The following is a 14,714-nucleotide window of genomic DNA, read 5'->3' on the forward strand; positions in this document are numbered from 1 at the left end:
TTCTTTAACTCACAATACAAAGGAATTTATTTCTTCTGTTAAATATTTGAGTAGATACTGGTTTTAAGACTGCAATATTGTCAGAGTGGCTTTCTTACAACCGTCTGTTACTTCCGCTTGACATTTTCGATAAAAAAGGTATTTTGTTTTAATTCTTCTCCAGCTGCAGTTAAACTTTATTTGTTAAAGGCTTTATTTGTTTAGGTCTAACAGTGCGCTGCTTTTGGTTGAATTGAAACAGACTAGAGTCGGATGTGTTATGCTGTTGCATCGTTTTTATGCCAACACTGGAACTTTACTCACCTAAGAGTTGTGCAACGGCATGGAGGAGCGTGCTGAATACGTCTGAGTGATCGCGCTGCTGTACCGAGAGTCAGCAGCGCGTAGGGTTCCTAAAATGATGAGCTACACATTGCCATGGGCTCATAACCAAAACCATGCAGTCAAAATTGTCGATAGTTTAATTCCAGGACCACAGCTTATGAATTGCTTAAGATGCAAGCCATGAAATAGTAGTGAAGCGCTTCTAATTGACATAATCCCAAGTTTTGAATGGCAGTGCCATTCAAGCCGCTCTCCTGGGCCGGGAAGCGCAAAATTCAGGAAAGCATCCCAAGGTGCCACCTAGCGCCCTCCTTGCGGCACGGCACCCCCGCACCAGTCCAGCCGCTGCCCAGGGAGTCGCGGCTTCCCAGCCGGAAGCGAGCGGGCGGCGGGAGGTGACTCGCGGCAGGGCCACGCAGCCGGCAAAGGCGGGTTGGAAACGAGCTCCCGCACCCAGCCTGCGCTGGCAGCCCCGCGCCCGCTGCCTTCAGCCCGCTGCAGTCCGTGAGCCGTGGCCCCTGCTGCGGGGAAGCCCGCGTTTCACCCGTTTACTTCACCAGGGCTTGGCAAGCCACGCCGTTTGGACTCATAATTATCATCTGCTGTGGAAACCAGAGCCCTTCATAAAAATACATAATTTTCTGTGTGAAAATAGAGGCGGAAGAAAAGTTAGTTAAAAAAAATTACTAAAACAAGTAGAGCTCTAGATGTAAGTGTTTAAAATAAAATACCCTGGTGATGATTGCAGGGTCTGTTCTTCCTGTTAATCAACTGTCTAACATGCTCTTTCATAACGTATTGAACCTCTGATTGCTTAGGCTGTGAAGTTTAGATAACTTCCAGGACATAAAGCCTCTCTTGCATCAGAGGCTGAGTATTTCTCAGCACAAAGAGAAGCTCCTAGGCTGGAGGTGCATCTTACCTATTCTCACCTGCTTAGTTAAAAACAAACATACAAAGCTTCTCATTCTGTGATGCATGCTTGTACTTGTACTTATATTAGAAATATTTACAGCTAAAAAATGGATTTACAATCCCCCCTCCCCCTACACAAGTGGCCAGTATGTGTATGAGAGGGAGGAATGAAGGTCCTGGCATAGGGGGTGTGTGGTGATTCTCTTAAAGCACACAGCAGGATTTTTGTTTTTAACTCAGCAATAATCTGGAGCAACCAGTTGGTATGTTTGGATGGCAACCCCGCAGTTGGTACGTTTGGATGAAGGCACAGCAGCAGGCCTGCAGGCGCAGTTGAGGAGAACAAACTATATATTTGGAGGAAATGAACAGGGTATCTTGTGTGTTTTCAAACAAGGATTCCCAGGTTTTGTAAGTAACCCAAGCTACTGGCCAAATAGCAGAAGTGAAAGTTTCTATTTTAAATAGGGAGGTGAAAAAATAAAAAACAAACCTCAATAGAAAGATTTCAGCAGTCTGCAGCAAGGGCTGGCGTTCAGGCAGCAGAGAAAATACTGATGGGCTGTGCAGTCTCTGACAAACAGTGCAGTGGACATAATTTACAAGGCACGCTGGTTCCAGTATCAGCATAACATACGACAGGGGCTGGATTTTAAGCCTTGACTTTCACCCATAGCCTCTACCTTACTCTCGTCACAAGAGCTGTGAGTGCTTCAGCCGCCTTTTGCTCTCATGAGGTGGGAGCGCTCGGCCTTCAGCCCCATGGGATGGAGCCCTGTGCCCTTGGCTGCTCAGGAGGGCACGTGAGGGCTCACCAGTAACTCTGAGTTTACTAAAATTTCTGCTAGAATGGAGGACAGGAAAGACTCATTTTCATATGCTTACTTCAAGTCAGGTAGGATGTGAGATAAAGAACTACCTAAACACCCGTCTTTGCGTGAACACAGAAACATTTTTGGAAGGGAATTGGTTATGCGCCTTATTGGGTGTGGTGTTCGCACAGGCTTGGAGCCGAACAATTGTGCACACAGGTAAATGCAAAAGATAGCCGAAGCGGTCCCCTTTGGGAAGGGAATGATTTTGAAACGGGAGTTGCCCAGTGATAAAGCCCTGCCTCGGCTGCAGGGAGGGATCAGCAGTTCCTGTTTTGGTGAGAGGAAGGATGAACAGCGACAAACAGCCCCTTCGTCCTCAGCCCCTCTGCCTGCTTTTCTTTAGAGGCAGAGATTTCTGCTGCATTCTAGCAAAAAATTAAATAACAAGAACAGTCCCACATTCAAAATGAGAAAGGTATTTATGTAGGCTAAACCCCAGCATTCTTGAAGAAATAACTTTTTTATTTGAGGAAGAAAAAAAGAACAGTAAAACAGGAAAAAATATTAACATTTAAAAGTGCTCTATTGTAGTGGAGACGAAAGATTGGCAATATCATATAAACAGCATTCATGCTAGATTTCTGTTTTACAGTTTGAATGTAGCTTCTGCAGAAGCCATATCTCTTAAGCCATAAATATGTGTTTTAAGATGGAGGACGTAATTATCTGAACTGATGTTTTTGTTCAATAAACTGATGTTGGATACAGGTAGTGTTAGCAGCACCCACCCAATGTATTCTCTGTGTTTTAATCAAAGTATTTTTGTGTCAGTCATCCTTTCCTCAGAATTATTCATATACCTGGACTGCTGTTGAAATTTTTAGATAGGTTAAGAGCCTCATTGCCAATGCCAGAAATAACAAAAGTGTGCTGCATCAGTACTATTTCAAATTACTGTGTCCTAATTCCATTGAAATAAAGATCTTTAGCTATCAAAACTTTAACATTTAAATATCTGCTTCCATCAGCTATGAAAGAACAGAATAAATCAGTAGTTTTTTTTTTTTTTAATTTAACAATTGAAAAATCCGGATAGATTTTTCCATCCATTATGGAAGGAATCCATTATGCAGTCGTTCCCAGAGAAAAGACCATTTAAGCTGAAAGTTTAACACAACTGAGACATTTTCTTTTCTATTAAGCTGCCATCTTACTGCCTTTAGGGGCTGTAAGATAAACAACAGGCAGTTTTGCCTCATCTTGGGAAGTGATAGCAGAGCTGGTGACAGTGGTCTGATAGACAGGAAGAGTGCACTGACATTGCCGGGATGCAAATGAAGCTTGTATTAGGAGATTTCTCAGGCACAAGAAAAGCAACGGGAGGGAGTCGTCAGATGAGCATCTCCTGAGACTTATGGCAGCATTAATAAATTTTTAGAGGAATGCTTTCAGGAGTTAGAGAAAAGCCAGGTTACTGATTAAGTCAAGTACATCCTCCTATGATGTGAAACCATCGTTCTGCTCAGAAGTGTCTTTATAAGACCTGTACGTTAGACAGTGGATGTAATCTGTGTGTTCAGCGACTTGTCCTAGCTCACATTAGTAACAGAAATTACTCGTATTCCAGCGCTGCTGCAATATCTGCCATGTAGAGACAAGTGCCATTCTGTTTACTTTTACGCTTCACCAAGGTTTTTGATTAGCAATCTGTATTTGTGTAAACACACATGGACCAAGCAGCACAGATACGCCAAAGGCAGAACAACCAGCAGGGTACAGAGAAGGTTACTGAGGCCCTCGTGTGCTCTGCAAAATGATTATTGTTATACATTTGAAAGGGGGAGTGGAGCTCAGGCACAGCTGTTTGTAGACAGAAGTTAATGTTAGGGGAGGACCATTTTTGCTTGTGTAAAAAAATGACTTGATGTTAAAGCTGGCATGTCTCTGTATGCACCAGACCCTCACAACTTGGAAGAGTGAGTACGACCTTTATAGGAGGCTCAGAGTCCTATTCAACAAATGAAAAGGATGAGCTCTTTTAACAGTATAAACCACACAGTTTCATTATGTATGAAACAAAACGTATAGGACCTGTAAGAACATAACAGAAAATGAAACTTGGAATCAAGCTTACATCACATTAAATATTTGGGTAATTTTCAGAGACTCCTAAGATAGCAGAAACAGCTGTTAATAACTGCTTGTTATACTTGCTGTTAGCCAGAGAAGAACAAATCCTGAAGGTTCTTGATCTATTTTGTTAGTTAACCTACACAATACATTAACTGTTGTACACGGATGTATAGGCCAATGTTTTGCCCCAAATTGACAACTGGCTAGGACCAGTTTGCTAGTGGAAATGGAGTCAGACGAGGTGAGAGGGCAGAAGGGAGCAGCCTGTGCATACAAGGCAGGAAGGTCATTGGAAATTGTTGAACAAGGATCAAAGGAGCTGGATATTTTTGTGTGTGCTGCGTGCAACACGTGACCCTTCCTGCAACTACAGGGAGCAATCAGAGCTGTTTTACGGTGTAGTCTGTGGGTTTATTTTAAAGCAGCAGCATTTTTTGAGTTAAATGGAGGAAGGACCGTGTTGTGGTTATGACTCAGTCACAGCATGCTCAGTTCAGTTCCCTCTTCCCGAAGTAAGGCAAGCAATTTAACCAGGAAGAACGATGTTTCCTTTGGCAGGACGTGAGATACAGTACTACTAGCCGATCATGAGATTCATACCTCCGAGTCCTCGTTCAATGCCACAGCCACTGTGATCTGCAAACAAAGGTCTCTCAGCCTGCTGAGCCAGCTCCCTTAACAGCTCACCCACTCCCAGCTTCACCCTCTGCCACGGCTCTTCTATTTACACAGCCCAGGCACCCGGACTGGTGGGCTTCTAGGCTACACCTGAGAAACAAAAATCTGTGCTTAACTAGAGTGATGTTCCGTGTCATCTCCCCATGGCAAGTGCCTGGCTTGCCTTGCCAAGAGCCAGTGCCCCCGGCTCACGCAACAACCATCTACAAGTACAGCATCACTAACCACAGATTTTGACATATTCTTTATCCTGAACTAAACTGGTTATTTCTCCTTATCGGCAGGTGCCTAATCTTTACTGTATGGAGGCCCAGAGTCCTCCAAGCACCACCGCTGTGCTGCTGCGTTAATGGCAGGCAGGAGGGGAGGAGAACCTGCCCCAGCTCCTGCCAGGCTCACTGTTACGCTCCTGCTAAAGCTGATGTGTGTTTCTGTCCTGGAAGCAACCGTGCTTGTTCTCAATGCAACAGTCAGCACCACTAATTAAATAAAAGTAAAATTTATTTGGCATAGGACAGAAAAATAAAGAGAACAAAATCACATACAAAATAAATGTTAAGCATAAAAATATTCACAGAACTAGATCAATATTTCATAAAAAGCTCAAACTTTAAGCATCTGATAAAAATATGTTACTTTTCTGCTCAGCCAATGTTATGTTTCTCTCTCTTTCATGTGTCCTGCGTGGCTTTGGAAGTCCAAATTTAGAGGTCTTCCTTTGCATGAATTAGTTTACACTAAAGAACATTTATCCCAGACAAACTGTATTTCCAAATGGCCACATACTGAAGGGTTGCTCCCTTTTTTAAGACATGCAGTTTCCATTTTTTTCTTTTAGTCTGCCTACCTACCTGCCGCATACTCATTAACTGAGAACACAGATGCATGTCCTGCTTCTGCTGAGTACCTCCAACACTCCCTTTTTGCCAGTGCTCCAGTTTTACCTTTTAAATGAACGGTCCAGACACCTTCCAGGCAACAAGATCCCTGTTTTCTCCCAATGCACATAAAGAACCATTCCATGAACCAGCTACACTTAATGTGTTACCAGATATCTTAGGTAAGAGATTCTCCCTATTTTCTGGTGAAAACAGTTTGAAAGATTAAAGTTCATACAATATGTTATATAGAGTCAACGTACCGCCATAGCAAGTTGTTCACACCTGACTGAGACAACAGTGTTCACACCATTGCAGTGTGGTATTACGTACACACACATTTTATATTGTGATTTGTACTCTAGTATTGATAGCAACGTTCAGCCTATTGGTTTGTATTTCTTTAAGCAATCTCCTTTCCAGCATCCTGTGGCTGAGGGGCCCTCTTTAGGTATCTTGACGTTTGACATTCTTCTTGAAATAACCCCAGTTCGATCATTCAACTCCATTCTTTGCTTCCAAGGCAAGAAGTACCCTTTCTATTTGCATACTTTTGCACGGAAAATTGTGTTACAACATATGTGAAGCATGACAGCACTTTAGTTACCTCATCCTCTGCTTCAAAGAGACCTCCTTCTACAAATGACATGTAAACAGTTGCTGCTACAAGGAGAAACTACTGTCCATTTTTTAAAGTGATCATTTAAGGAACTTCTTTAATAGTTCAGTCTTGCAGAAAAAAAAATAGTTCTTACGATTCTTTTAGTGTTGGGAAATGCTGTCTTCTGAACAAGAACTTTGTGACCTTAATTTAAGAAGTAGTTCATTTACAGAAATACATCCTTCCTGAATCACAAGCTGCGTTTCCTTTAACAATTCTGAACATTAATCACTGTGACCTCTTGCCAATGGCTGGCACAGAAAGTCATAACAGACACTCCAAAAATATTGAGCAGAAATTATTGTCACATGGTACAAAAGTTATTCCCATTTTATTTACTGACTTGAATTTAAAAAATGACCATTTGTGGCCATTGTCACGCAATGCAAGTCTTAGTGATGACATAAAAAGATAGTTTGAGGTGTGAAGGTTTATAATACAATGCCATTGAAACAAACCCACTAAATCTTATATACAAGCAGTGAATTAAATTTAGTCCTCTAGGAACCTAGGCAACCGTGCTGAAGTCAGCTGGGCTGTATGGACAGCAGCGCGACACACTGGTTTTGGGAAAGGGTTACATTTCCAGAGCAATACCAACAATGGATTGTGAGGTTAACCAGTGCCTGCCTACATCCCACCTAAAGACTGATCCAAGAGTCTCTCCATGCACTGAGCTCCATCTGAAGTCAGCAGATTGAGCACATTACAACAGCAGGACTTGGCTCAAACATGGTACGATGCTACTGTTGGCACTATTTACGTCAGGACTTGGAAGAGCAACACCTATTAATTTTTCTAGTGAGACACAGAGAAGTTGACTAAAAAAGTCATAAGGCACCACTGATTCAGTACGTTTTGCATTCTTCTTTTTTAACACTTCATAGTGAAATAAATACTTTAATACTGATCATATTGTAATTAGCTACTGATATATGAAGCAATATATTGAATGATAAAATGCTGCATTGTTCTGGAATATATCTAGGGACTTGTACAGCAAAAAATATAAATGGTAAAGTTGTTCTTAGGGGAAAAAAATACCTCTTTCTGCCTTGTTAAGCTATTTTACATATATGCCAAACATCCATTCTGTTCCTATAGCACAAAGAAGTGCTAAAACCCAAGCAGCTCAGGTTTCCTGGCTTGTTGACTGAGCGCCTTTTACACAGCACATTTTAAAGTGAGACTGAAGCTGGTTTGCCAAGTCTTTGGTAGTGGTCTAGAATTTCTGGTCAGAAAACCTTGCTTAAAAGATCAAATATAGGATATTTTGAATGATGCAGAGAGCTGGCAGAACACTGTGCAGCATTTTCATTGACTTACTCAAAACAGTCACGCTGGAAGCAGGTAAGTTACAAAAGAGGTATAGTTTCTGGAGGGTTTGGTTTTTTTGGCTGCATAGCTATTTGGATATTAATAAGGATTTGGCAGGTCAAGGTACTGAAAATATTGTATTCTTAAATTCAAAACGTTGTTCCTTAGACAATTATAAGTGCTTCAGTTTAATAACAGGAATACAATAACTTATCCTTTAACTTATTATCCTAAAAATCTTATTTGGACTTCTATTCACACAATAATATCCCAAAGAGACAGGCACTTTGTATAGTGCATGTGTTTAAGTGACATCCATAAAATACATACACAAATTCAGTATTGCGCTAGGTTTGATCCCAAGGTGCACCTGTCACATGGAGGGCCCACTAATATCTGTTTAAGAAACTCTTACAGCCACGATCCTGCAATGAGATGTAGATACATCCCTGCGCCTGCGCATTTAATTGCAGGTTCAGGACCATAAATAGTAACTTAAAATAGGTCATTAGATATAAAAATGTAAAAATGCTATCACAGCTAACAAGATTTTGTAAACAAACACTGAGAAGGCCAAATTAAGTTTGATCTGGCCAAATCCAACTCTGTTTCATCCCCTTCACTGTGACTGTGCAGCCTGTCAGGCAGAAAGGGGATCTGCCCCTCCACACCCACTTACAGAGCAAAAACCCCTATGCACAAACACTTCAGTGGGGTCCAGACTCTCTTTGGCTAAATTCCCTAGATTTTCAAGGACTAACCTAATTCTAGCCACAGAGCATACTTAGGATCATGTCTCCCACGCTAGAGAAACATTTTCTTAACCTACATGACTATTTTTTTTTCCAGCACGCTGAAGAAACAGAAACTGTTGAGGAGACAGAGGAGAAATTTTTCAGAGCTAACCTTCAGAAGTCCAACTAACAAAGAGCTATCCATTCAGCAATATTTCAAATCCAGAATTATAATCTTCCTCTAATTTCCAAAGGTATTTTATATGCATTTAGATCAATTTGTAAAAAGCACTCATACAATGAACTCTTTTCTCATATACAAAATTCAAAAGCCATTACACATATGAACCAATTGTCACAATGTTAGAACACTTTACTCTCTCTTCTATTAATGTAAGCCTTGCAGCTCTCTGTGGAGACTCCTTTCAGCAAAGGTTGAAAGGACAGGTTTCCTTGTAAACTCAGAAAGCCAAATGTTCCCATTTCTCTTGAACCAGTGCAGACAGCAAATTTTGGAGCCGCTGCTCCCACCTGAACACACAAACCCCAGACCTCCTTCACTACATCAAAGGGCTTTCAGTTATGCACGTTTTTGACCTCAGCTGCTCTACTGCAATGTGAGTCAAATACACTCTGCGACTTGTGACCTAAGCCCCAGGAAGCTTAAGTCAAAACCCATCATTTAATTGTACCAAAGAAACAACTGGAAAGCAGTCTGTGGAGCACTGGTGTTAGCGATGCTTTACAGAAAGAGCCTGCAACTACAATAATTGCTGCATTTGCACCAAGACTACTTTTCAAGGAGTCTTCACATGTAGTCTCAGGTAAAGGGCATTACAATAATCCAGGATACGGATGGATGACTGTGCGTTGGTCTGCATCAGAGTTGGAAAGAATTAGGTGCCTGCAAGCGTAACACTATTAAAAACACAAGGAAAGACAGATAAAAAAGGATATTTTTATGCTGCTGAATTCTTGTGTTTTTCTTTGGAAGATTCTCTGCAGATAAAAACAAGGCCAGACACTCCATCTTCAGGGCAGGATGTGCTATCTGTTGTTTAAAATAAGATTTGCTTGGCTAAGCAGAAGTGAAAAGGTTTAGGATGAACTCTTGGTCACCATGTAGTAGGTCTATGGCTTGCAGAAGCAGATGGGCCAAGTTAGGCATGCAAAGAAGGATCCAGGGGACTCCTGGCTACACAGTTTTCCCCAGCAACTGTTTTTTTTTTTAACAGAAAACAGATTGTACTTAATCATTCAAATAATACAGCCACTGTACCCAAAGTGAATGCAACAGCTTTGTTCCAGCTCTCATTAAATTCAAAGCCAGATCTCCTGTGGAGCTCTCAAGGGGACAGGGCTGGACACGGTAAGGATGATGCACGTATGTTATGTATGGTCCACAAAATGCCTTTCATGACAGCCTGCAGTATAAGCAAATAAAATTTATAGATTTGAGCAACTATAGTTCATAAGCTGCATCTATTACTTCTGTAATAGACTGAAGTTTGTTCCAGCTGACAAGCCAAAAGTGGAAATAAAGCAAAACAGACAACTTTCCAATGATGTGGACAGGAGAGCTGACTCGCAGGAAACTTGAAAACAGACAACGCCCAAAGATGGGCCAGAACCCATTTCACCTTGGTATAGGCGGAAGCGGGGGGGCACCTCTTTCTTTTCGGCCAGAGCCACCTAAAAGAGAAAAAGTTTTTTGTGTTACTCCTCATAGTTTCTTTTAAAGTAGGAGTTTACACCCAAGCCATTAATTCAGTAACTGGTGAAGATCTACTCATTTTTTTTTGCCTAGCCATTTTACTAAAAAAATCTTTGTAGAGTTTCTGGTTGGTTTATTAAACAACATCAGAACTTCAAACAGTGTAAAAGAAAGTTTTTAACTAATGCTATCCCCAAATGTCTGGAAAGCATATGTATTTTAGTCCTCTGGCCCCTTCTCAAAACAGATTGACAGCTCTTGTTAGCTCGACTATTTTATGCAAACACATACCTTCTTAGCACTACTTGCAACACATGCAAATTTCAATGAAAGTGGCAAGCATTAAATACAGTAACATTTCAAAGCTCTTCACATTTTTCCCTGTATGAAGATTTTCATTGCAAACTCATGAAAGGAAGCATTGAAAATGCATATATTACTTTGCCTTTCTTCGTTGAGTAATACAAATAGATGAAAATAGGGCAAAGTGAAGGGTCAGAGACTAACAGGAATTTCTGCTCCAACCCAAAACCTCATCATTTGGAAACAGGAGAGAGAGACAGAGAAACATCTGAGTGTACAGATGATTACAGGATAACTACGAGCCACCGATGTCACCGGTTGTGAAAGAAATAAATTGATCCTTGGGTGTATCAGGCAAAATACCCTTAATGACAATAGGAAACATTTATGCTGCTGTAGAAGACATGGTTGAGATCTGAACTGGAACAGCATATAACACTGACTGGAAAAGAAAAAAATCAAACTGAAATGTATACAGAAGCAACCCTGATGGTCAGAGAGCATAGCCTGGAAGCAGAGCATAGTACATCCTGATTTAATCAGCCAGCAAAACAAAAGCTGAGAGGAGGATATGACTGTTGTCTTAAAAAATATTAGGGGTTTAACACACCAAGGAGGGAGGATAACTAAACTCAAGGATAATGTGGCACAAGAATAAATGAGTCGTGCATGAATTTAGATGGGAAATGAGGAGGAAGTTCTAGGGGATTTTGTGGTTCTGGCTGCCTGTGGCAGAGGGGCTGGCTATAATGGCAGAGGTGGTCTCTTATGATACATGTTCCAACTTAAAACCCAAACAATTTCCCCCCTCAAATACAAGTTGAGGGCTTATGTCTGCGAACCTGCATTTAGCTTTTCCTGTGTGGTGGGGAAGGGTGACGAGGCTGTTAGTCTGAGAAGTTTTGAAACCTCAGCATCCAGTCTCTTTCCCATCTACATTGTTTTTAGGATGACACGCTGAAATTCCAACAGCAGAGGAGGAACAAACTTACCTCTACTTTCATTTCTTGCTAGTTTACTGGGATAACTTCTGTTCATGGGTACATATGGCTCTGGAGGTGGCAAATCAGATATAGGATGAAAAGAAAATCTACTTTCCCATTCATCTGAAAAAAAATCCCACACAATTTACTTGTTAGTTTTGTGACACAGCTTCAGAAAGTCAAGTGACATTAACATCATGTTTGATACATTTTATATTGCAAAATGTTTACATCGCTGAGTATTGAACCAGCACCCTCTTGGGAAGTCAGGGAAGAAGATGCTTTAGGTTAGCTTGAGAATGAAAATTCTTATTAACTTTAATGGATCACCTAGCCAATTTAATGCAAAATCAGAGACCAAAAAAATGGCTGTAATTCCACTGAAGTAAGTGCTATGCTCCCTTGCATGTATAATAGATCTGATTTTTTTATACACACACACACGCATACATATCTGTGTGTTACTGGAAATGCATAGTGTCTCCTAATTCAGAATACTATTTTGTTCCTGGGTATAGAATTTTCTGATATTCATACTTTGATGATATACAGAGCTCAAAAGCATCATTAAAAGCACAATGACTTATAAGTGGTAGTTTTTCTTTCTTAATTTTTAAATAGAAAAAAGAAATTTTGTGGCTGTTATGATAAAATTTATGATAACAAGAGCTTTTATGTAACTAGTGTCAAAACAGGGAAAATACATCAGCTGAAACTATATGGCCCCTACTGATGTAGTTACTGGAGTGTATAGGATTCTACAGGATAAAGAAAGCTGATCAGTTTATTCGTTTAAATAATCAGAAAAGGATCTTTACGTAGCCCTGTTCTGTACTTGAATTTCGAGGCCCAAGGAAGAAAATATGGGCTATCTTAAACTTTGTCATTTCTCCGCTTGCTTGCTTCAGGACTTTGCAACCTGACTTCACGTAACTTCCTTGTGATATTGTGATACTTTATTGCATCACGTAATGACCAGCTGAGTAAGTTTTGTCCAGCAGTTGTACATGTGGTTATTTGCTGAGATCCAGTTTTTCTATGTTTACTCACAATGGTTGCAATTAGAAACCAGTGTGTAAAGGAGCTGCAGGTTCTGAACCCTGCAAATGACTTGTGTAAGAAAAAAAAGTGTTTGTGACCCACCTCCCTTATCTGATTTGTGAAGATGCTTCAAATTACAGTTTTATTTTCTGCTTGTTTTTTCTAACCTTATAAATGTCAAAAATATCAGTTTTGCCCTCCCGTAATTTGCTGAAAGATTGATCTTTCTTTGCAAACAGAAAACAATTAAAAAGAAAAGCATGATGACTCCTTAAAACATAGCATCTTTTCAATAACTACTAGCAAAAAGAGAGATACTTGACATTTTCAGCAGCATTCTGACAATCTCTTCCCTCATCTGTTTTTCAGCCTTCAGCTTTTGAGTCATCATGTAAGTTGTTCTGACTTCCAAAGAGCCCTAGTGTAGCTACAGTTGGAATTCTTATTAGAGTCAGAACAATCCCCTTAGGCCTTATTTCTGTACTGTAGCAAAGCAAAGCATGGTGAATATGTTTCTTTTTCTCAGGCTATTTTTCAAAGGGTTATTTTGGAGACTGTACTAACAGCTCTGCAGTTCTGCTTTATGTATGGCTTATTTTCTGTGTTCGTACTTGGCAGGGTTAATCGAGACCCCAAATGACACCTCTATTGGTCAGAGATGAAAGGTCTGCACTAGAAATAAAGCCTCTATCCTGAACCTTTTTTGCCGTATTAAGGCCAAAAGCCACTACACAGTCTCTATCAAAGGCAAACAACTGGGAGGATGGCTTACCATCACCTGGATCCTGGAAGCCGTTTCTGACAGCCGATGAAGGTGGCGGTGGTGGCGGTGGTGCTGCCGAGCCTGGCCGGTCAGGGGGAAGCGGCGGTCTTGGTCCACCTCTCTGGTTGTCCAGCCCTGCCCGGGAGGGCAGCTGGGGAGTAGCGGGCAAAGCCCTTGAAGTGCTTCCATTCCTGCTTATGGGAGGAGGTGGTGGGAGGGGGCCTAGAGCAAGAGAAGAGGCAAGCACACAAACACCGTTTGCACCAGGGGTTATTCTGCTGGTGGTAAGCCACTGCCTGCGCCCCACAGTCTCCTGCTAACAAACTGGAGAGGGGGAATCACTCTCAGCACCCACCTCTCTGCTCTCCAGGGCTCTCTAGGGAGTTGGTGCTGATTTGAAGAGTAGAGATCAGGGGAGCAGGGTGTATCTAAGCATAAAGACACCTCAGTGCCCACATTCCCACTTCCCTCAGCTACAGAAGCCTCTGTAGAGGTGCTGGTCCTTGAAGCCACTTTTAAGCTACTCTAAATTACGTCGGCCACAACAAGCAGAAATTACAGCTGGAATTCAGGGTACCATAGAGGTCGAAACCATAGCCAATTTCCTTTCCATGTATCATTGCAAGGCAAGAGGATGTGTAGCACAAGAGCTCTGCTACCCTCAGAGGCTCTTTGTCCACAGGGGTGGTCCCCTCTGGTTGTCACAGCCAAGGTCTGCGGTGCGGCACAGGGGAATTCAGCCCAGGAGTGACAGCATTAAACAGCTTGGCATCACCTCCCTCATTTATGAACGTATATGCTGCATGCCAGGGTTTTCAGTAGTTGGAGCATATCCACCTCCTGCTAAACTGGAAACAGACCTCACAGGTAGACTGGCATTCCCAGTGTCTGTGTATCTGTGTAACTGGCGTGGTGACACAACAGGTCAAATACGAAGGCACAGCCCACGTAACACAGGACTAGGGCTGTCCTGAGGGCAGGGGAAGGGCACTTCTCCGAGAGGAGCCAGTAAATACAGGCAAGAAAGCTGCTGCTGCCAGGAAGAGAGGTACCCATGGTTAGCACATGAGGAGATGAAGCAGAGGGTGTGGAAGGCTATGCGTGTTCAAAGGTCTCACTACCTCTGTTTGGCACAGTTGGGCAACTGACAAGTATGTTCATTTTTATGAAATGCTTCCTTGTCCTGATGAAATCTAGCTACAGACGTGCATTTTTCAAAATGAGAAATCTTTCAAAAGAGAGCAGCAGATACTGTGTGTCCAGTAACAAGCACTGAAACATGCTTCAAGAAACATGCTGTACTTTGTGTATTTTTTCCTTTGTTTTTTTTTCCTTCTATTTTTACAATTTACTAAAGTTTGTCTTCAGGGAATGGTTTTGAAAAATGAGAAGCATTTAGCAACTTTCAGAACAGTTTTGCTTGCCCTCTCTATAAACCTACCTAAACCCCATAAT

The 14,714-nt window shown here is 41.6% G+C and overlaps 1 protein-coding gene across 3 annotated transcripts in view; it reads right to left on the reverse strand.

The window, feature by feature from the left end:
* Positions 1 to 5,348: 5,348 nt before the first annotated feature.
* WIPF1 (WAS/WASL interacting protein family member 1) overlaps positions 5,349 to 14,714 on the reverse strand; it is a 57,476-nt gene continuing 48,110 nt past the window's right edge. For all 3 annotated transcript variants that reach the window (XM_086751457.1, XM_086751458.1, XM_086751459.1), the window contains 3 exons: positions 13,269 to 13,481; positions 11,465 to 11,578; positions 5,349 to 10,147 (listed from right to left, as the gene is read on the reverse strand). In XM_086751457.1, coding sequence (XP_086607583.1) covers positions 10,092 to 10,147; positions 11,465 to 11,578; positions 13,269 to 13,481 — 383 coding nt within the window. In that variant the 3' untranslated portion in view covers positions 5,349 to 10,091. The remainder of the gene's footprint in view (positions 10,148 to 11,464; positions 11,579 to 13,268; positions 13,482 to 14,714) is intronic.

This window comes from Chlamydotis macqueenii, chromosome 6, assembly GCF_036417535.1.
Source record: "Chlamydotis macqueenii isolate bChlMac1 chromosome 6, bChlMac1.mat, whole genome shotgun sequence".
Classification (NCBI taxonomy): Eukaryota; Metazoa; Chordata; class Aves; order Otidiformes; family Otididae; genus Chlamydotis; species Chlamydotis macqueenii.